Here is a 22,490-nt window from a genome sequence, read left to right as displayed (position 1 = left end):
ACTATTTCCTTTCCCATATTAGGGAAGTTTTCAACTATAATCTCTTCAAATATTTTCTCAGTCCCTTTCTTTTTCTCTTCTTCTGCTGGGACCCCTATAATTCGAATGTTGGTGCGTTTAATGTTGCCCCACAGGTCTCTGAGAGTGTCCTCAGTTCTTTTCATTCTTTTTTCTTTATTCTGCTCTGAGGTAGTTATTTCCACTATTTTATCTTCCAGGTCACTTATCCGTTCTTCTGCCTCAGTTATTCTGCTATTGATTCCTTCTAGAGAATTTTTAATTTCATTTATTGTGTTGTTCATCATTGTTTGTTTGGTCTTTAGTTGTTCTAGGTCCTTGTTAAATGTTTCTTGTGTTTTCTCCATTCTGTTTCCCAGATTTTGGAACATCTCTACTATCATTACTCTGAATTCTTTTTCAGGTAGACTGCCTATTTCCTCTTCATTTGTTTGGTCTGGTGGGTTTTTCCCTTGCTCCTTCATCTGCTGCATATTTCTCTGTCTTCTAATTTTGCTTAACTTACTGTGTTTGGGGTCTCCTTTTCACAGTCTGCAGGTTCGTAGTTCCCATTGTTTTTGGTGTCTGCCCCCAGTGGGTAAGGTTGGTTCAGTGGGTTGTATAGGCTTCCTGATGGAGGGAACTGGTGCCTATGTTCTGGTGGTTGAGGCTGGATCTTGTCTTTCTGGTGGGTAGGACCATGTCTGGTGGTGTGTTTTGGGGTGTCTGTGAACTTATTATGATTTTAGGCAGCCTCTCTTCTAATGGGTGGGGTTGTGTTCCTGCCTTGCTAGTTGTTTGGCATGGGGTGTCCAGCACTGTGGCTTGCTGGTCGTTGAGTGGAGCTGGGTCTTAGCATTGAGACAGAGATCTCTGGGAGAGCTCTTGCTGATTGATATTATGTGGGGCCAGGAGGTCTCTGGTGGTCCAATGTCCTGAACTTGGCTCTCCCACCTCAGAGCTCAGGCCTGACACGCAGCCGGAGCACCAAGATCCTGTCAGCCACACGGCTATGTGTCAGGTTAGTGCGCTTCAGGGTAGTAGAGGCCAGGGTCAGACCTTGGAAGCTGATGGGGAATGAGGCTGACTCCTGGTCCAGGACAGGGCGCAGGTCCAAAGGAGGTGGGGAGGGCATGTCCTAGGAAACGGTTGGGTCAATGCATCCAGGCTGGGTGGGGGTGGTGCTGGGGAAAGGGAGGCCCAAGGATCTGGATCCAAGAAACTGGATGATGTTTTCCCAAGATTGCAGGGCCACGAGTCAGGAATCATCAGGGAGAGAAGCTAAGGACAGCGTCAGGATCACACAGCTGGTAAATAATGGAGTTTGGCTTAAACTCAGGCCAGTCATCTCTGAAGCGCACATTTTTGTACCCTTATCCTATACTACTCTCAAAGATTCTCAGCTGAAATAGTCCTGCCCCTGCTTCCTCAGCTCTTTCTGCTTTCCTCCATCCCAACGTGAACAATAGTATATTGCAATAAACTGTTTACTTGCCATTCCTTTGCAATGTTTTTAGGTTTTCACTTCACTTTAAAGAGGCTGACACAGGATATCATTGATACATTTTGGGTAAGATGTATGTAAGAAAACCCATCAGAACTCCAACCAGAAGATCAATACTCAAAAGGCCTTGACCCTGCCTCTAAAGAGAGTGTGGAAAGTGAATGTATATTGATATGTTTTAAGTTAAAACAAAATGTTTAAAGTATGTATGCATCATTTTTTAGTGATTCTCCACTCAAACTGTCTTTTTCAATTAACAAAGGCACAGGAGGTCCCAAATGCACAGGAGGAATAAGAGGGCTTTGTAATAAAGAACATAAATTGTACGTCTCATTTCATATTCAACTCTAAATTCCTGAGTTATAGAGAGGAATGTCCCCCAATATCCATTCTTCCCTTACTAGAGTAATACAACTTGTAAGTGGATGCCTAAGTGTCCAGAATGAAGAGTACATTTTCTTTCTGCCTTGCAGCTAGTGTGGCCATGTAACTAAGTCCTGGCCAATGGGACGTGATAGCTGGAGCTCCATCTTGACCTTGAGGACAAGGGCCACATTTCAGGGGTGGTAGAGCAGAAAGGCAGAAGCAACCTGGGTCTCCTATGGCTGTGGAGCAGAGTTACCATACCCGCCTACCTTTGTATTTGTACCTGAGAGAGAAACTTCTATTTTGTTTAAGCCACTGTAATCCTGAGTCTCTGTTACAACCCCCTACCCCTAAGAGTATCTTTCTCCTTGCCCTCTTGAGACTCATTGTCAATCGTTAGGCACCGCCACTGATGGGAGGGTGATGGTCACCTTCCACTGAAAAACCGTAAGGCCAGCACAAGAATCCCAGGCTTGCAGGTCAGAGGACTGGAGTTCTGGTAGCAGCCCTGCCACTTACCAGCAGAGATTGCAGACATTACATAGTGTCTGATACACAGAGGTAATTTCTCCATTTGTTCATATGAAATTGTTATTAACCGTGAACAGTCACCATGAGTAGAACAGAAATAAAAAAGATAACTGAAATAGATCTGCCAGAATTTTATTATTTGGCAGTGAAAGCTGCAAACTGCATGATTATTTTTGACAACTAAAAAGTAAGCATCTGATTTTACAGCAATCCTTTTTTATAACTTTTTTTTAAATGTCAAACTTCAGTTTTATTTTGGTGGGAAGTGCCCCTTAGGAAAACACCTAAACTGACACAGAAAAAGAAGCCTTTAAATAGATTTTTGAAGAGAAACATAAAACAGTGTTTTAAAACAACAAAGAGCCTTGTAATATTTTTTCAAGTTTTGCTTGTAATGAAATCACTATATATATATTAATTAGAAAAATAACTTGTAAAGGTTGAATTAATTAAAAAGCTACATTACTGGTCAGCCGTCTTGGCAACACTGCTTTCCATTTCGTGATGATGATGCCGGTGGTGATACTCTGTCATTTATGACATAAAAAGCACATGGGAATTGACTAAAGCAAAGAGAAACCTCTCCAGTCTTAATCTTCTTTAGATAATAACAGGAAATCAGGAGGATCCACCTTTACTCACAAAGGAAACCTCTAAAAGTTGCGTCCGACTCCAGTTTATTCTACTCTTGTTAAGGCACTTAGTTCTTGACAATAACCACCTGTGATAAGTCAGCTGCTGTCCAAGAAATTCATAGGCACACAATATTGTTTACTGTATCGGACATTTGCCCTTAGGTCATATGATTAAAACTGTCACTAAGAGGTAACAATTAAAAAAAAAAAATGGAAGCAATTACAGAGACAACTCGAACAATGTGTGCTTTTCTTCTTTTCTCCCATGCTTCTAATTAATTCCTGACTTGTGGTCTCATCTACCTCCTCAAGCTTTACCTTATGGCTCCTGGCACATCTTCTTCCCTCAGATAAAGCCACGGCACTGGCAATCACAAAAGCCTGCTTCATGAGCCCGCTCATTAGCCACTCTAGGTCTGATTCAGACACCCATCCTATGCCTGTCATCACTGTCAATTTACGTGCCTCTCCCTCAGAGGCCTTGCTTAGGTTTAATTAAAATAAACCGAGTCTAAAAATTACTTGTTGAAGATACAGTCTAAGACTTCAGAAGCCAAACCAATACATTGTTTAAATTTAAGAATATCTCTCTACAGTTAAATTGTACAAAATCCTTCAATATATTTTCAGGACTTCTAATGATTATGGGTACTACTGTCATTTTTAAAGTCAGATTATGAGCACAATGACAAGTTATACTAGATAATAATACTTTCTTTAATAGTATCAGAAACAGCCCTAAATAAAAGAATGAGGCAAATCTCTATTGCATCAGTTAGTGACTTACTTTTTCAACATACTCAAACACCAAGTACAATTTCCCCCTCCGACGAAAGGCTTCCTTTAACTCCACAATGTTTTCCTGCTTGAGAGTACGAAGCATTTTAAGCTCTCGTAAAGTCGTTTCCTTGACTTCTTCATTTTCTAGAATGTAAACAATGGTGAATAGAGTAAAATTAAAGCTTTCAAACCACTATTCAAAAAATTCTAAGAACATTGAAAACATACCAATTTCACTTTCCACTTTGAGTACTTCTGCATAAGAAGTCCAAGGATGGAATATTCAATATCACATTTTCTTGTTGAAAGGATCAAGAATAAGAAACTTAAAGAAGAAAAGGCTTACTTGACCAGCATGAACCTAATTTTCTGCTTGTATTTTCTTATACTCCTTACTGCAAAGTATATATGTAAAACAGACTTATAGATACGACATATAAACCCACTGTCATTTTAACTCTAACACTACATACTGAGGAAGAAGGAGTTTAAAAGGGTAAAAGGAATTAACCACATCAGTGTGCAGAGGAGCCTTTATGCAACATCTGTAGCAGTTGATGTTTTAAAGTTTGGCCTGAAGCTTTGGCTTAAAAGAGCATTTTATTCCCCAGGCTGCATGTGAGTCACCTCTGTAAGCAGAGGTCATATGCCAGGCATGCACAATGCAGGTCACAGTCAAGTTGCAGGGAACTCTAAGGGTGTCTGATCTTCTCTTTGAACAGCGGCTGCCGCATGATCCTGCTGTCCTCCTGTGGCACGTCCGTCTGTCCATCCCAGGTAGTGTAGCTGTACTGGGATGGAGAACTTATGCTGAGCCAATACACCCTTTCGTATCATCAACTCCACTCATGATAACCCCCACAGACACAGAAGTCACATTAACTCTAATGGATCAATTGGCATGGGAGCAGGGAAGGCAATATTTCATGTTAAAGGAGTTTTTATAATAGCTTTAGATTTAGCCAGGAAATTCTAACCGTCATGTTTACATATGTATATACAAGGAAGGATATAGGTTCATAATCCCTTATTGGCATTCCAAAAGCCAAAAAAAAAAAATCAGTCTAAAAATTGAATACTTTTTCTAACTTTAAGGCAAATCTCTTTAGAGGCAAATCCTGAACTAATACGAGACCACTGACAGTCTTTGTTTATCCTACTTAGTATGAATATTCATATGCTGCACTGTAGAAATAATACCTGATTACAGGATGCTAAAGTGACATGCCATATTTCCATTCTAAAATCTAAAAGTTATGAATTCTAGAATACATTTGGCCCCAAGGTTTTGGGTAATGGTCAGAATCCTGGCTTGAAAGTCTAAGCTGTGTAACCCTCAAGTTCAGGCATGTCTGAGAAGGTGGAAAATAGTTTGGGGACAGGGACGAGAAAGATGAAGATGCCTTCAAGGAAGAAATGTTTCCTAAGCAAGATACACAAGAGAAAAGAAGCTAAATGGGGCCAAAGGGGGAGGGGAGGTCCTAAATGCAGTACCAGGAGTACTTCTCAGATTATGGTCGCACCTCGCAGTGCGGGATCTTAGTTCCCAGACGGGGGATTGAACCCGGGCCCGGCAGTGAAAGCGCCAAGTCCTAACTACTGGACCGCCAGGGAATTCCCCTAACCCCCATTCAAACTGAGTTTAAAGAAAAGAGACTATAACAAAACCATGGGCTTTGCAGTAGCCCCAGAATATCTGTAACAAACAGAAAACAAAGTCAACACTCCTTTGTGAAATGGTTACACAAGGGAAATATTCTCCCTACTTCAAGAAAACTGTTGGAGGATGCTGGAGTACAGATTAGGAAAGGAGAGAGATACTGCCTATCAGAAGGCAGGAAGCAGCAGTAGCAAAGGCTGACAGCAGCACAGGCAGTAAAGCAGCCCAGCCCACATCAGGGGGGTCAACTGGGAACTGGGTACTCACAGGGCCCATGTCAGAGCATGAAACAGGGGGGCCACCTGGCAGTAGGGGCAATGTGTGTGACATGATTAGGGGACTTCCCGAAGTGGCTGAGAGGCTTGTGGGGCGGATAAATGTCCAGCTGTTCTGCAAATAGGGGCTGGACCAGAGAAGCAGTATTTTGTAACTGTCAGAACTGCTAAAGCCTAGGGAAGCTAAAAGTCTTCAGTCTTATGAAGAAGGTTAACCTGCTTCTCTGCTGTCCCATCTGAGTTACTCCCAAGGTTAGGGTAATCAAACTAAAATCCACCTGTCTCTAAGATCTGCCACACAGATCTCAATATGAAGCAAATAAAATGACTTCTAATAAGGAAGTAATTCAGCAAGAGACAACTATACTACTCATGACCTGATCCTCGTCTGCATTTCCATCCCCATCTCACGCCCTTCTCTCCCTCCCTCGCGTTAGTCTTTCGGTTCCCGAAATAGCCCCAAACTTTATTTTTCAACCTTAGGGCCTTTGAGCTTGTTCCCTCCCTCTGCCGAGAACTCTCATTATACTACCAGACTCTTTACAGGGCTGGCTCCTTCAGGCTGCAGTTTAAATGTCACTTGATCACTAAAGCAAAGCAAGCCCCCATCCCCATGCTAATCCGCGAACTCTAAGAGGACAGGTCTAAGTTCCGCTTGCTGTTCAACAACGCACACCCAACCACCTAGGAGCGGACCCGGCACAGAGGGCATCGATAAATACTTCCTACACGAATGCCTTCACCGGCGCCATGAGGAAATCCTTGCCCATATGTGGCTAGCTCTTATTCCCTTAAAACACGGGAAGCAGCAATGTGATAGCAAACAATAGGCACTTTGCCCTCTCAGTTTTGAGGACACTGCTTGCAATCTTCTCTCTTCAGAACTTTGAAAGGGCAGCTTTTCAGACAGTTAAGACAAACTGAATTTATTTTCCCCTATTCACCTCTGCCCCGGTAGTCTTCTACAATATGTGATTATAAAAAATGGAGGCTCCAGAAAACCGATTGCACCAAGAGTCAAGAACACATATATATTCAGTCATTAGAACATCCCTAAGCTATGCTGGAGCTGGTTACAAATAAATGGTGCAACAAAGTCAAAGGTAAATAAAGTTGGGATACCTTTTCTAATCAAAAGCTTGGCGAATTCTTGGCACTGAAAAAAGGGAGCTTTGTATCATTAGCAACTTGTGGCAGTTTCACCTTGCTAACAGATAAAGCCGAATGGCCAAAGCAGAATGGCTATCGTAGAAGGAACGTTGGAGTAGGATCTGGGAGACCTAGATTTTGGACCCTTTTAACCAGCTAACACTGTAACATGTGACTTTGGGCAAGCCATTTAACTTTTCATTCATAAAATAACTAAATGGGCACTCCTCTGCACCCACACATGTACCCTACGAAGTCCCGTGGCCTTTTCCAAATCTAACAATCCATGATTTCTCTTCATTAAAATCTCATTGATTATGAGCCTAAACCTCATTGAATTTTGGTACTTTGTTATATATATTTATATCATTCTAATCTATACTGACTTTGCTAAACAATGGCTAGAGAGAAAAGGGAAACGAATCTTCAAAAAGAAGCTCACAAAATCACTTAGCATGCAGAGCCAAAACCACCTAATTTGAGCAGCTCATCTTGTTTAGGAAAAGAAGGCTCCTCTAATTTATGTCAGTCATAGTTATTAAAAGTTGAGGTAAGCACTTCGGCACTAAGATTGTAATGAATGGGAACAGGTATAAAGTGGAGTTATTAATTCCCTAAGTGCAAGCAAAATGCACACTCTTCATTATTTGGAAATCCTATCATTTTATTCCTCTGAGTACTTTTAAGGTTCCTGGCCTACCCCCCGTACTTAATAATGAAAATTGTGGCACTAAATGAACAGATGATCGGGAAAAGGAATGAACATTCCACTTACAAATGCTTCTCTCCTCAGAGGTTCAGAAAGTAGCAAAGCTGCTGAGTGAGCCAGTTTTTTAAAGGTGGAAGCACAGCCCACTAAAGGGGGCACAAACACCCCTGCCTTTCAGTTGAAATAATCTCATGGCTTTTTATTTAGGCTGGGCTCCTCCAGTTCCCAAATGAAGAAACCAAGTCTAGAAAGAATAACTTTCTCAGGGTAAGTGAAGGGAATGCCACACCGAGTAGAACACAGGGACGGAGGCACCTTGGTGTAAGGCAGTAAGTGAGCTTTGGAGAGTGAGTCGGAACACCCAAGTCGGAACACCCAAGTCTAGACTCTGCTTCTGCTTAACTATGTGGCAAAGCAGCATGGTGTGGGCGGAAGAAAAACTCAATGAAGATCCTGGGGTCTGTGTCTTAGTCTCAGTTAATCACATACTAGCTGTGGTTCCTCAGCTGTAAACTAGAGTTAGGGTTCTACTAGATGATGCTGAAGGTCCCACCATGTGATTCCTGCTTATGTGCGTGCTGATGGACCTGGTCATCAATTACCATGGAGGGAGTTTAGCTTAGTACAGGCAGCAATTATGACAAAGTTATATAAATTCTATTGAGTGATGACTAAATGGTATGGTAGAAAAAGGACATTAAGTTAAAAAAAAAAAAAACAACTAACCTATTTCTAAGCTTGCCAGTAAGGGTGCAAGTTAACACACCTAAAAAGCAAGAAGGGAGATTCAAAGTAAAAGAAAACAATTTTTAAGAATAAAGATCACAGGAGCAAAAGAAATGCAAAGATAAGTAAGTGACGAAAAGAGAAAAATCTAAAGATGAGCAGAAACTCGTCTGTAAAACTATTTTTAAAGAACTGTGGGCTTAGAAAAGAAATCCAGAAATAACTATAACCTACTTTATGAAATCACAAACCTGACGCTTTTGTATAGCCAAAGAGACCCCCCCATGATGGACCTTTAAACAGGTACAATGTGGGGAAAAGTTAAGCCATCCTTGCACAAAACCATAAGGGTGCCATTTTTGAGTCTGGTTGCCCTGACTGAAGAAGGAACATCAACAGGAGGGCAAGTAACATGGCCAGGGGGTTTTGAATGGTGGTGCTGCTGTCATACATACCAAAAATGATGAGAAAACTTAAATCTTCAGAGATGAAGGCCAGGTAAAGCATAATGGAAATGTATTAAACCATGAAAGGTACAAAATGTTCACCAAATCTTAGGAGAATCCCTGAAGTTTGAAAGAGATCCATTTTGGTCATTAAAAAGAAGTGTGGTGAAATCATGACTAGCCAGAATACTCAAGCTTAGTTAATTGATTTCTCTATTTAACCAAGGTTTGGAAAGTTTGTCTCAAAGCCTCTCTTACAGAGAAATCCGGTTCTTGAATTTAAAGATTATGAACCCTTGTTTTCTACAAATATCCAAAAGAAGAGACCGGAGTTCCCCTGATCCCGAGATCAGGATAGAGCTTTCCAGTGTCTGGGTAAAAATAAGGATGAAATAAACTGGAGCAAAGAACAGATGATCAATTAAACATTTTCTCACGATTAAGAACAAAGATGTCCCTTCCAAGGTTAAATATTTATCTGTGGAAACATAAGCAGCAGCAGGATATGAAATGCAAGCGATTTTATTTGATGTAAAAGGAAAGACACAACCTAAATTCCATGTTAATCATGGATTACAACACAGCTCCCTGAGAGTCAGCCTCCTTGCCATGTACGGAGGCCCAGTGACAAGTGGGGAGGATCCCTCCTCACCCCATCACCCATACATTCAGGAAGGACTGAAAAGTTCAAATAAACAGAAGGTGTTGCCACATCAGAAGATCCAAATGTTTGTCAAATATAAATTTTAGACCACAGGACTTCTTCAATTAAAGGTTAAACAGTGTTTTTATTCTTGCTGCTCCAAAGCTATCTAATCTATAACAGTGCTCTTGGATTATTTAAAAAATTGAGGACGGTAGACACTGGCACATGTGTGTACGTGAAAATGATGATCCAATAGTGATAGAAGATTAACATCTGAACATCAAATCTCATTGTACAAGATTGGGATTATAGGAAAGGTAGGAGGATTAGGCTAAATTTATTATTATACATAGTCTGAAAAGTACCTTTTAACTAAATAATCTCTAGTATCTTTTTGGTCTGTGGTCATTTTTCTCTTCTCAGAAAAATCCAAATATGTACTGAGCAGAATTAATTCCACGGAGACTTCTGGTCAGTTAGGTATTTACTAGTTAATGTTTCTCTGTGGGAATTTACATTAATAGACACATTTATAATACTATCATTCAGGATATCATTAAGAATTCGTTATCTGAGACTCCACTTTGTGATGATGTATAAAGAAGCAAAAGTCATCAAAACAAGAAAATATTAACAAATGAAGTGATCTCAAATAAAACTATCATCACTCAAACATTCCTTCCTTTTAACAGGTGTTGATTCCCACCAGTGTGTCAAAGTCTTTCAGGGAAAATCATAGGCACAGACACTGATAAATGATCTGATGGTGTTATATCAGCTAACAACTGGAGAATAAAAAATGAACAAGGATGAAGACAAAAAAACAGGAACATACAAAAACCAAGAGAAGAGTGACAAAGCCTTTTGTATATTTTTAATGACCTTCTTTTTATTGTGAAAGTCATTCACTGACCTAGCCTACAATTTTACTGTAAAAATTGCCCCACCCTGCCAAAAGATAACAATTGATTCTTTTTTCTAAGAAACAGTACAGAGTTGCTATTATAATCTAAATTGTGTTAACTATAAGATAAACTTATTTTTATAATTTTAGTTTCATTTTTTCAACTTAAACTCCTGATCTAACTTTTTATTTACTATGAAATTTTGGTTTCCATTTTAAATAGTAATCTATTGTCCTGGGATAATAAGGACTTCTTGAACTAAATAGTGGTCTACCTTAAAATGTTGTTTAAAAAATGTTTCATGCAAATTTGTGCATACATCTGAATTTAACAAGAAAACAGGACATTATCATAGTCTTTTAAAGCTAACAGGAGGTAATATATACTCATAAAATATTCCTTGATATAATCAGCATAAAAATACTTGATTAGCTTGAAGGTGGGTCAGACCAATTTCAGATCCTATTTCAGTTGAACAATGCTTTCACAGGATTATTTCATTACCTTCACGAAGATTTTTAAACATTGGATTTGGAAAAGTCACTACCAAAATATCAAAAGAATATATTCAGAGTAACTAATAAAAGAAATTCATGAGAGCTATATGACAATAAGGGCAATATTATCATGAAACTGTATTTTTTATTATAATTAGCCTGACTAAAATTTAAGATGATAAACTGATACAGAATTAAGTGGTTGACATAGGGGTTGAATGGACATCCTCACCTATACTAGACTATCTATCTACACACTCCAAAAGGGTGTTTACCACACATTTTCCCTTAACCTTCCATTAAGCATGATACTACTCTGGCAGGAGGAAAAGGGTAAAGACAGAAAAGATTGTGTGAGATCTCCCAGGGAGAACTGGAAACAATAGGAAAGTGTGCCTAGAATAGGCTTGGAACTAAAAAGTTATAAATAATTGGATATGTTTTTAGATTCTATTGCTGAAATATTTAGGAAGTGTCCCTCTAGAAGAATGTATAGGCGCGCTTATGAAGCTGTCCATCTGCAAAGTGGGTGGGTGATGCGGCTGCATGCCTGTGAGGTATGGCAACTGATAATGGCCCAGCAGAGATGAGGGCAGAGTGGATTCATGTTTTGTCAGCTCAGTGAAATAAAAACTGATCAAATGTTTCCTATAATGTTTAGACTATCCATACACCCCTGGGATGCCACAGCTAGAAACAATCTCTCTCACCTCAAAATTATACAAAGTCATTCAGCCACTGACTGCTTTCTACTCCGTTTTACTGCTTTTTATTTACAGGTCTTAATTCTGTTAATAGGTCAGAAGCTTCTTGAAAGTGTCCGGACCTGATTTACCTTCACTATTCTTATAGCACCTGGCTCAGTGCTCAATGAATTTCTTTTTCTTTTATTTCTTTTGGCCACGCCACACGGCATGTGGGATCTTAGTTCCCCTGATCAGGGATCGAACCCGAGCCCCCTGCAGTGGAAGTGCGGAGTCTTAACTGCTGGACAGCCAGGGAAGTCCCCAGTGCTCAATGAATTTTAACAGATACACTACTGATTGCCAATCTGAAGGTACTGTAATTCAGGGACTAACATATTGTTTAATTGAAGCTAAGAATTGGTATTCATAGGATAGAGGTTGTGAAGAATTGGGTATTTAGTTTTCTTAAAAACAGCAATGACATACATGGCCTAGATTGCACTGCTTTTCAAAAATTTGATGACAGTTATTATTTTTGGTGGTAGCTGACGGTTGACAATGTGCCTTACAAGATGAATGCACAGCCAGAAGTCTTTATATACAGGCAAAGGTTATGCTTTGATCTACTGTTGCAACCACTCTTTTTAGTAGATCACCATTGGTCTCCTGGCCACCTGTGGTTAGCCCAAAGCCACTGCTCAAAGAGCTTATATCCAATGGTCTCCTAGGGGGTTGGCCTGGGGCTACTGCTTCCCACTAGACTACGGGTACATGATTGGAAGCAGGGCTTTTTTGGTTTTTGTTTTTAAAGAACAAGCTAAAGTATTTTTTTGTTGTCTTCTCCTTAAGGCTGCCAAGCCTATGCTAAAATTCCTGGCTGACGTGCTTGCGCTCCACATAACCAGCACATCAGAGCTGGGTTACATCAAATACTACTGCATCTACCCCAGGAGTTGTTAGCGAGGCCCTTTTGTTATTTAATGTTTGCTAAGTCTCTAAGGTAGGGATGATGAAACTTCACAAATAGAGGCTGGTGTCTTACATCACAGTCACTGGGTGCTGATGAAGGTAGGCTATGAATGCCTATTGTCACACTTCCAATTAAATATGAAGGTTGATGCTATGGTGGGGCCTCTTACTCCTGCAGCACTTGTTTTCAAATGGCAGGTTGTGACTCATTAGTGGTGACATCAACGTATTTCATGCCAAAATAGGCACTTATATGAATTTATATGAGCAAGAAAGAACAGAAAATGGAGAGCCTCACATTAGTAAAATAAATAATTTTGTGAAACTTTTGCTTCAGTTATATATATGACATTATGTATGAGGATACTGTGTAGGAGGTAAAAAATACTTCTGCTGTGGGATCTCTGTCAAAAAAAAAAAAAATTGAAAAAATGCTGCCTAGAGCTTCTTAAAGGCCATCCATGTGTGTCTTTGTGGGTCAGTTTTTCTACTTGGCTGTATTTGAATGGCCAAGAGTCTGGATTTAAAACCGAATGGCCTAATGAAATGCTTTATTTATTTTTTCTTTTGTACTTTACCGTTTTTTTGGTGCATTATTTTTGTTGTTGTTGTTGTTAATCCTTTATTTTAAACTTTTTTGCCCAGGATAGGGTAATTTTAATACTCCATTTGAAATGGTCTGGATGTGTGACCAAAGCCTCCAAGTATGGTATTTCTTCTTGAAAAGTTTTTATTTTCCCAGTGAGTTATTCTAAATATAAAACCATTCCCTCTGTACTGTTTACATACCACTTATCTTTATATTTCTAGCTCACTAGGAAGCAGAGATCGCAGTAACCAATACTGAAGCCTTTAACATAGCACTTGCTACTTGTGTGAACCCAGGAAGTATTTACTTCAAGTAAGTTTTATCATTTTAAACTGTTAGTATTTAGAAACAGTGTAAATAGCATGTCTTCTATCCAGCATTTGAAGCAAGATTTCCAGTGTTGACTGTCCCTTAAAACACAAGATGAATTTTCTGATATCATGAGATTTGAAAAGATTCACACGGGAGGAACTAAATGTTTCAAAGCAAAGCATGATGATAATTAAGATATATTTACTGAGATTGAGACTGTAAAATCTGAGGAACAGAGTCTAATCAGCTAGATTTCATCTCTTCCATATTCTATTCACAAAAACTAAATATAAAAAGAAAAAGTATATATATATACCTTCACTGTCCTTGAATTTCTTGATTGCCACAATTTCATGCGTTTCCTGCAAAGGAAAAGAGGCAGAAGAAAAGTCATCCTCCAGTGTTTTTCAAACTGGGAATCCCAACTGTCTGGGGGTACATTCTGAAAGAGAGTAGCAAGAACCCAGAAAATAAAAAATAAGTCCTCCTCTTCCCCAGTCCCTCATTTCTCAGTTCCAAAATTCTCTTTCTTACTACCCTGCAGGCATTGTCAGGGAAGGAAAAGGAGAAGGGGGAGGGGCTGGGGGACGAAGAGCAGATTCGGCAATAGAATATGGATGGACAAGCAGTGTCAATGTCTTTTGAGACTACGCAAAAGTGCCAGGATGGCTGACAATAGACTGGCGTCTATACTGCCCTCTGAAACCCAGGGACACATTTAATTGGGTTTCTAAGACCAGAGAAAAGGCTTCTATAATACTTGGTAGTTGCTGGTAGCAGAATACCTCTTCCAAGTCTCCTCCCTTCACTTACCTCTTCCTAACAAACCTATCTAGTTGTTCACCAGCTCTTCCCCATTGATAGCCATTTCATATCCAAAGTGGGATAAACATTTGCCACCAAATACCAATCACCAACTTTCCCCTGCCTTTATTTAGCTCTCCTGAACTAGCAGAAGTAGTTGGTGAGAAGAACCCTATTTTAAACTGAAAACATCACAAATCCTTTTTTTTGGTCTTTTTTGGCTGGAAGACAAGAAAATAAGGGCTGAGAAGGAAATGAAAATGCTAAAGATTAAGTATAACTAGGCTAAATAATTCATGTAAGATATTCTAGTCTATAAAAGGAATAAAAAAGCTTTTGGTAAAATAATATATAGATTCTTCAAAGCCAACATGTCATATAAAAAGGTCTTCTGAATGATTCAGGTCTGTTCTTTTTTACTCTAAGTGGGTATCCTTTCAGATCTGAAGAGCAAATCTTTTATACAACTTTGTCCCTGCATCAAAACAAAGACTTGAAAAACAGACACAATACGAGGCAATAACCAACAGGGTACAAAATCATTAACTTATTAAAAATATATGCTTTTCTCCTAGATTCCTTACAAAAGCAAAGAGAATCAAATAAGCAGGGGAGACAAAAAGAAATTTTTAAAAAGCTACCATTTCAGTCATTATGCTGAAAGACAAACTCTGAGTCGTAACTATATCTGTAAATCAAACCCCGTTTCTCACCTGCCCGTTGAAAAAAGAAGAAAATACCAGCTTTCATATTTGTGTTACAGGGGAAAAATTATCTGAAAGTGCTATAGGCTATTGAGGAAAAAGATTCTTATTAAGGTCATTATGTTTTTAAGGGAGGAATAGAATTGTAGAGTACAGAGAGCTTTGGGGATACAATTTATTTGTACATCAGCAGACCTGACTTAAACTCAGCCACCCAGGTACTTTCTGATATTGTAACTTTCATTATTGAGAAGGAATAACTGCAAAGTCAAAGTGATGTGGAGGATGATCACCTAGAATATTAGTATAGGTAGTACCAGGTAACTCTGCTAGGTATGCTACTCTCTCCTAATACACTGACACTGTTTTCTTACCCTGCTCCTTTTCAAATGGCTCTAGCTAGCAACCCACCTGCGGCCTAAGAGAAAGTACCAAGCCCTATCAAGAAACTGCTCACAGCACAAAGAAAGGGGCAATAGGACTGCATCCAGGAAGAGAGGAGGACTGCCCACATTTCAACTGAGTGTTGTTCCAGGTACCATTTCATCCTATTTTAAATGGCATCCTAAGTGTTAAAACTTTGCCTGATTTTATAAAAGGTCTTGCTTAGGTCAAAACTGTCCACTGGTATGACTACATATTTAAATTTATGACTACCAACTTGAAGAAAGAAATTCATCAGATTTTGTTCTCCTGGCATCTCATAAATAGAATTTACAGTATAAAACAGTTGCTCGAAAGGGGGTCAAATAAGATGAAATGTTTATTCTTTTATTTATCCTTTCACCAATACCATGAAAATCCTCTTTCTCCTCAACACTCACACACAGACACATACACACTCAATATGGTTAATACATTTACTTATAGAATAAAACCAAGCAGATGGAAGTTTTCTACATAAAATCCAATGTTTGGTGGAAAACACATGCAATCGAGGGCAGAGGATGCTGGAAAAAATTTAACATTTTACTTTTATTCAAACTACTTATAAAAATAACACAAACTCATATAAAAGAACATAAAGGGGTATAAGAGTATAAAAGGAGCATTAAAAAGAAATAAAAAACTGTATAACCCTTCCTAATAACATTTTGGTATATTTTCTTCCAGTAAATTTTTCTCAAATTGGAAGAATTTGAGAACACATATATTGTGCTGTATGTTGCTTTTATTTCACTTGATATTGTATAAGGAACATTTGACCTGTCACCAAATAATTTTTAAAACCACCATTTTTAATGGATGGTTATTTAACCAGTCTATCAATGAACATACTTCAACATCTGCATCTTCATTTCCATAAAGTAAATTCTGTAACTGATATAACTGGGTTAAAGGGTATGAACGGCAAAGGCTCCTAATGCTGCCAAACTGATATCCAAATTCCCTTCAACAGCATGAGAACCCACGCTACAACCATAGCCAACACTGAACACAATCATTAAAAAAATCTTTAAACACCAATGAGATCAAAGGTTTGCTTCTATGAACTGGTAAGTGAAATAAGGTGTACTAAGCTTAATGTTTTTCTTACTGATTCAGGAATGTGAACTTGTTGACAAATTTTGTTACAAATATTTTCCCCAGATTGTTGTGAACATGGAATTATTTAGGGTGTTGTTGTTATTGTTGCTGAACATAGTTTATTATTATATAGTCAAATTTATTGATACATGCCTTTGTTATTAGGTGCACAACTTTTGTGCTCAAACTCCTTTCTTAGCTTGTATATGATTAATATTCACCCACATTTATCTGTCTCGATATTTCAGTGATTTAATCTTGTTCCTTAAGTCTTTATTCACTTGTAATTTATTTTAATATGCTATATGGTGAGGGAATCTAAATTTAAATTTCTAAAAACTGAACCAATTTTCCCAATACCTTTTACCATGGATTTTTAGTTCTGTTGCATCTTAGCATCCTTATATAAATACTCTAGATTTTCTTTCAGAGCTTTTTAATCTAGTCTATACTATTGACCTGTTGATTCTTATGCCAGAACCAGTTTAAATTACTGTGACCTTAAACTGTTTTAAATTACTCTGGGGTTACTGACCCTGATACTTCTTATATCGTTTTGTTAAATAAATTTATTATTGAGAATAGGTTTTGGCTGCTATATTTAATTTGTAATTACACACACATGAGCTATTATATTTAGTCTCTATTTCTTTTTTCTTCTTTTTTTGTTATCCTCTTGCTATATTTGACCTCTTTTTTTTTTGGCCGTGTTTTGCAGCATGTTGGATCTTATTTCCCTGGCCAGGGATGGAACCTGTGCCCCCTGAAATGGAAGTGTGCAGTCTTAACCACTGCACCGCTAGGGAAGTCACCTATATTTGACCTTTTTGTTAATGTATAATGTCCTTGTCTCTTGTAACCTTTTAAAAAAAATTAAAGTCTAATTTGTCTGATAATATGTAATATAATCACTTGTTCTCTTTTGGTTACTATTTCTGTGGACTATCTCTTTCCATTCTCCCACTTCAACCTTTTTGTCTCTTTGGATCTAAAGTGAGTCTTTCATAGACAGCATATAGTTGGATCATGTTTATTTTTATTATTTTAAAAATTTTTATTGAAGTATAGTCAATTTACAATGTTGTGTCAATTTCTGCTGTACAGCAAAGTGATTCAGTTTTACATGTATACAATTTTTCGTATTCTTTTCTATTATGGTTTATCACAGGATATTGAATATAGTTCCCTGTACTATACGGTAGGACCTTGTTGTTTATCCACCCTATATATAGTAGTTTGCATCTGTTAATCCCAAGCTCCCAATCCTTCCTTTCCTTACCCCTCTCCCCCTTGGCAACCACATGCCTGTTCTCTATATCTGAGTCTGGATCATTAAAAAAATTTTTTTAATTGAAATATAGTTGATTTACACTGCTGTGTTAGTTACAGGTGTATAGTCTCTATTTCTTTACATATTTCCTACCATGGTTTTTCACATATTTGAGTGTTCAATTTGCATTAAGTTTTTGCTCAGCCACTATTTATCTTTGGATGGCTTTCTGAGTAAGTATCCTATTTTCCAGGTCTTCACATATATCTGAGAGTCCTCACACGTGAATGGCAACTTGGAAGGCACAAAATTCTCAGGAAGAGAATTTTATCCAGTAAGATAACCTTATGTTCTCCACCATCCTCAGGGTCACTGTAAGGTTGTGTGTCCTGCAAAGCCCTGGAAAGTGCCATTCACATCATAGATGTCTCAGGTTTGTATGTTTATTAAAGCAACTTTCCAGTAGTTAGGAGTAAAGTGTCTTGTTGTAACAAAATCCGTACACTAAGATACTTTTCCAAGAAGAAGAAAATGAAGGGAATTCCCTGGCAGTCCAGTGGTTAGGACTCCGCGCTTTCACTGCCGAGGGCCCAGGTTCAGTCCCTGGTCAGGGAACTAAGATCCCACAAGCCACGCGGCTTGGCCAAACAAAAAAAAGAAAAGAAAATGAAAGATCTTAAAAGAAGAATTGCCATTTTCTAATCCACATAAGGCTCCAAATGGGCAAGCGATGCCCTGATGGTCTTCTGGTGTTTGTGTTGTAGAAAAGAACTCCGAGGTCAATTTGGTTTTTGTTCGGATGTAGATAACTTCTTTTTTTCTGCTTAGATGCTGTTATGCTGTTAGGACTTTTCCTTTTCCTTGGAATGGAAATATTAAATTATCAGAATATATCTAGGGGTGTGTGTGTGTGTGTGTGTTCTGAACTAATAGTACCTGGAAATCAAAGAACTTAGAGAAGTTTTCTTCTAGCAACCTTAAATGTTGTTTCTACTCCTATTTTTCTAATAGTTTCCACTAGAAATCTTGTAACTTTTAGGTTGAACTTTTCATAATTGCTTTATATGTTTTGTTCACTATTGCATCACAAATGCCTAGAATGGCAGGCGCATAGTAGGTGTTCAATAAATATTTAATGAATGACTATTTCAGGAGTGAATTAATCAAAACTGCTACATCAGTTCTGTTCTTTTAATTCTTTCATTTTAGGTTTCTTCATCTTCTTTCCTTATCTCAGCCGACTTCTGCAATTTTTGCCTTGTTTCAGCTTGTTATCACTATAGAGGTCATATCCTCCTGGCTTTCTTTCAGGAGACAACTTCATCTGCTTGTTACAAAAAAAAATTTTTTTAGAACTATGTGTTGCTCTTAAATCTTCAGAGCAGTGAAAGACATAGGTAGCCATGTCTTTTCATAAGCCGCACCCTGACTCCCATTTTTAACTCATCCTCACTAAGACAGGAAGAGATCCACCACGCTTGGTGTCTGGCAGCAAAACAGGTAGTTGGGTTTTTTAGCAACCTCAATTTCAAAGGCAGATTGATGCACCGGGGCCCAATTTCAAAACCTGGATCCTCAGCAAACATCTTTCTCGTTGGGTTGGCTGGTCTGAGGCTGGGCCGCCTGGGCAAGGTTCTCTGAAGAAGCCGTTTCCCCAGCCCCCAATTCCTAGCACATCCTGCTCCCACTAATCTCCTTCACCGCAGCTTGCCATGGGGTCCATGAATCCTAGGATACAACATGCTGCTTCCTATCCGTTTCTACTTCTTGCCTTACTGTATTTGGGGCATTTTGCCTCTGAAATGATCTGGCAATACAGGTGCTGATGTGGGCTATGGGGGATAGAGAACTCCAGCTCCTGAAGGGTCAGATATAGTTACTACCCTGAGATAGCTGCCTCTTTCCAGCCCCTGTGGGCATCGGTCCAAGTCCTTTCCTATTCCCTTTGGACAGTTTGCCCTATTCTGGTTCAGAAAGTAGAACAGATAGCACGTATTGTTCAATCTATCCCCCTGGACTTGGCCAATGATCCTCAATGTTCAGTTTCTTAGCTTACAGAACTTTTATGAGTTTTTGGCTTTGCTTTTAAATAAATTCATGCCACCACCCTGAGATGCTACATGTAATATAGGTGTAGACAAAGGACAAATATATGAAAAATAACTCCAAACAACTGTGTTTTAAATTCAGTTTATTCACAAAAGCACACCATTGCCCTCACAAGGTCTGCAAGAGAATGTCACCAGCTGCAGTTAACAAGATAGGTGTAAATTGCTTACTTGTTTAAACAATGAGTTAGTTAACAGCTCACATTTTAAATAACAAACTAAGGATGTAATAAAATATATAAGTAAACACTAATGATAATTCCATGTCTCACCATTAATTTTGCCTCAAAATAGGAATTATATTACTTTGGAATGCAGAAAGACAGAGGTTCCTGAATTGTACTATTTTCATGAGTGAATAAGCTATATCAAGGCATTTAACATTTCCCAGAATAAATTTCTACAACTGAAAAAAAAATTAGAAAGAGAATGAAAAATAAATTTTTTGAATAGTAACAAACAGAAAAATACCTCTAGGGCTTCTATTTCTTTTTAAAATTTATTTTATTTCTTTTTTGAATTTTATTTTTTTATACAGCAGGTTCTTACGAGTCATCAACTTTATACACATCAGTGTATACATGTCAATCCCAATCGCCCAATTCATCCCACCACCACCACCACCACCCTGCCACTTTCCCCCCTTGGTGTCCATATGTTTGTTCTCTACATCTGTGTCTCAATTTCTGCTGTGCAAACCGGTTCACCTGTACCATTCTTCTAAGTTCCACATATATGCGTTAATATATGATATTTGTTTTGCTTTTTCTGACTTACTTCACTCTGTATGACAGTCTCTAGATCCATCCACGTCTCAACAAATGACCCAATTTCGTTCCTTTTTATGGCTGAGTAATATTCCATTGTATATATGTACCACATCTTCTTTATCCATTCATCTGTCGATGGGCATTTAGGTTGCTTCCATGACCTGGTTATTGTAAATAGTGCTGCAATGAACACTGGGGTGGGGGCTTCCCTGGTGGCGCAGTGGTTGAGGGTCCGCCTGCCGATGCAGGGGACACGGGTTCGTGCTCTGGTCCGGGAAGATCCCACGTGCCGCAGAGCCGCTAAGCCTGCGCGTCCAGAGCCTGTGCTCCGCAACGGGAGAGGCCACAACAGTGAGAGGCCTGCGCACCACAAAAAAAAAAAAAAAAAAAAAGAACATTGGGGTGCATGTGTCTTTTTGAATTATGGTTTTCTCTGGGTATATGCCCAGTAATGGGATTGCTGGATCATATGGTAATTCAATTTTGAGTATTTTAAGGGACCTCCATACTGTTCTCCATAGTGGTTGAGCAGCTTGTCATGTGCTTCTTGGCCATCTGTATGTCTTCTTTGGAGAAATGTCTATTTAGGTCTACTGCCCATTTTTGGATTGGGTTGTTTGTTTTTTTAATATTGAGATGCGTGAGCTGTTTATATATTTTGGAGATTAATCCTTTGTCCGTTGATTCATTTGCAAATATTTTCTCCCATTCTGAGGGTTGTCTTTTCATCTTGTTTATGGTTTCCTTTGCTGTGCAAAAGCTCTGAAGTTTCATTAGGCCCCACTTGTTTATTTTTGTTTTTATTTCCATTACTCTAGGAGGTGGATCAAAAAACATTTTGCTGTGATTTATGTCAAAGAGATTTTGAATTTATTTTTGTATATGGTGTTAGGGAGTGTTCTAATTTCATTCTTTTACATGTAACTGTCCAGTTTTCCCAGCAACACGTATTGAAGAGACTGTCTTTTCTCCATTGTATAACTTTGCCTCCTTTGTCATAGATTACTTGACCATAGGTGTGTGGGTTTATCTCTGGGCTTTCTATCCTGTTCCATTGATCTGTATTTCTGTTTTTGTGCCAGTACCATAGTGTCTTGATTACTGTAACTATGCAGTATAGTCTGAAGTCAGTGAGTCTGATTCCTCCAAGATTGCTTTTCTTTTCCCTCAAGATTGCTTTGGCTATTTGGAGTCTTTTGTGTCTCTATACAAATTTTAAGGTTTTTTGTTCTAGTTCTGTAAAAAATGCCATTGGTAATTTGATAGGGATTGCACTGAATCTTTAGATTGCTTTGGGTAGTATAGTCATTTTCACAATGTTGATTCTTGCAATCCAAGAACATGGTACATCTCTCCAACTGTTGGTACCATCTTTAATTTCTTTCATCAGTGTCTTATAGTTTTCTGCATATAGGTCTTTTGTCTCCCTAGGGAGGTTTATTCCTAGGCATTTTATTCTGTTTGTTGCAATGGTAAATGGGAGTGCTTCCTTAATTTCTTTTTCAGATTTTTCATCAGGAGCATATAGGAATGCAAGAGATTTCTGTGTATTAAATTTGTAACCTGCAACTTTACCAAATTCATTGATTAGCTCTAGCAGCTTTCTGGTGGCATCTTTAGGATTCTCTATGTATAGTATCATGTCATCTGCAGACTGTGACAGTTTTACTTCTTCTTCTCCAGTTTGGATTCCTTTTATTTCTTTTCCTTCTCTGATTGCTGTGGCTAGGACTTCCAAAACTATGTTGAATAACAGTGGTGAGAGTGGACATCCTTGTCTTGTTCCTGATCTTAGAGGAAATGCTTTCAGTTTTTCACCATTGAGAATGATGTTTGCTGTGGGTTTGTCATATATGGCCTTTATTATGTTGAGGTAGGTTCCCTCTATGCCCACTTTCTGGAGAGTTTTTATCATAAACGGGTGT

At 38.6% G+C, this 22,490-nt stretch overlaps 1 protein-coding gene across 2 annotated transcripts in view; it reads right to left on the bottom strand.

Annotated features, from left to right (window-relative positions):
• CDKL5 (cyclin dependent kinase like 5) overlaps positions 1 to 22,490 on the bottom strand; it is a 182,853-nt gene that overhangs the window by 57,339 nt on the left and 103,024 nt on the right. For both annotated transcript variants that reach the window (XM_055081670.1, XM_024115266.3), the window contains exons 5-6: positions 13,699 to 13,744; positions 3,821 to 3,957 (exon numbers count right to left, since the gene is read on the bottom strand). In XM_055081670.1, the coding sequence (XP_054937645.1) occupies positions 3,821 to 3,957; positions 13,699 to 13,744 (183 nt within the window). The remainder of the gene's footprint in view (positions 1 to 3,820; positions 3,958 to 13,698; positions 13,745 to 22,490) is intronic.

The sequence above is a fragment of the Physeter macrocephalus genome, chromosome 21 (assembly GCF_002837175.3).
Source record: "Physeter macrocephalus isolate SW-GA chromosome 21, ASM283717v5, whole genome shotgun sequence".
Lineage (NCBI taxonomy): Eukaryota > Metazoa > Chordata > Mammalia > Artiodactyla > Physeteridae > Physeter > Physeter macrocephalus.
The sequence above is the reverse complement of the archived record's forward strand: the minus strand, read 5'-3'. Positions and strand labels throughout refer to the sequence as shown.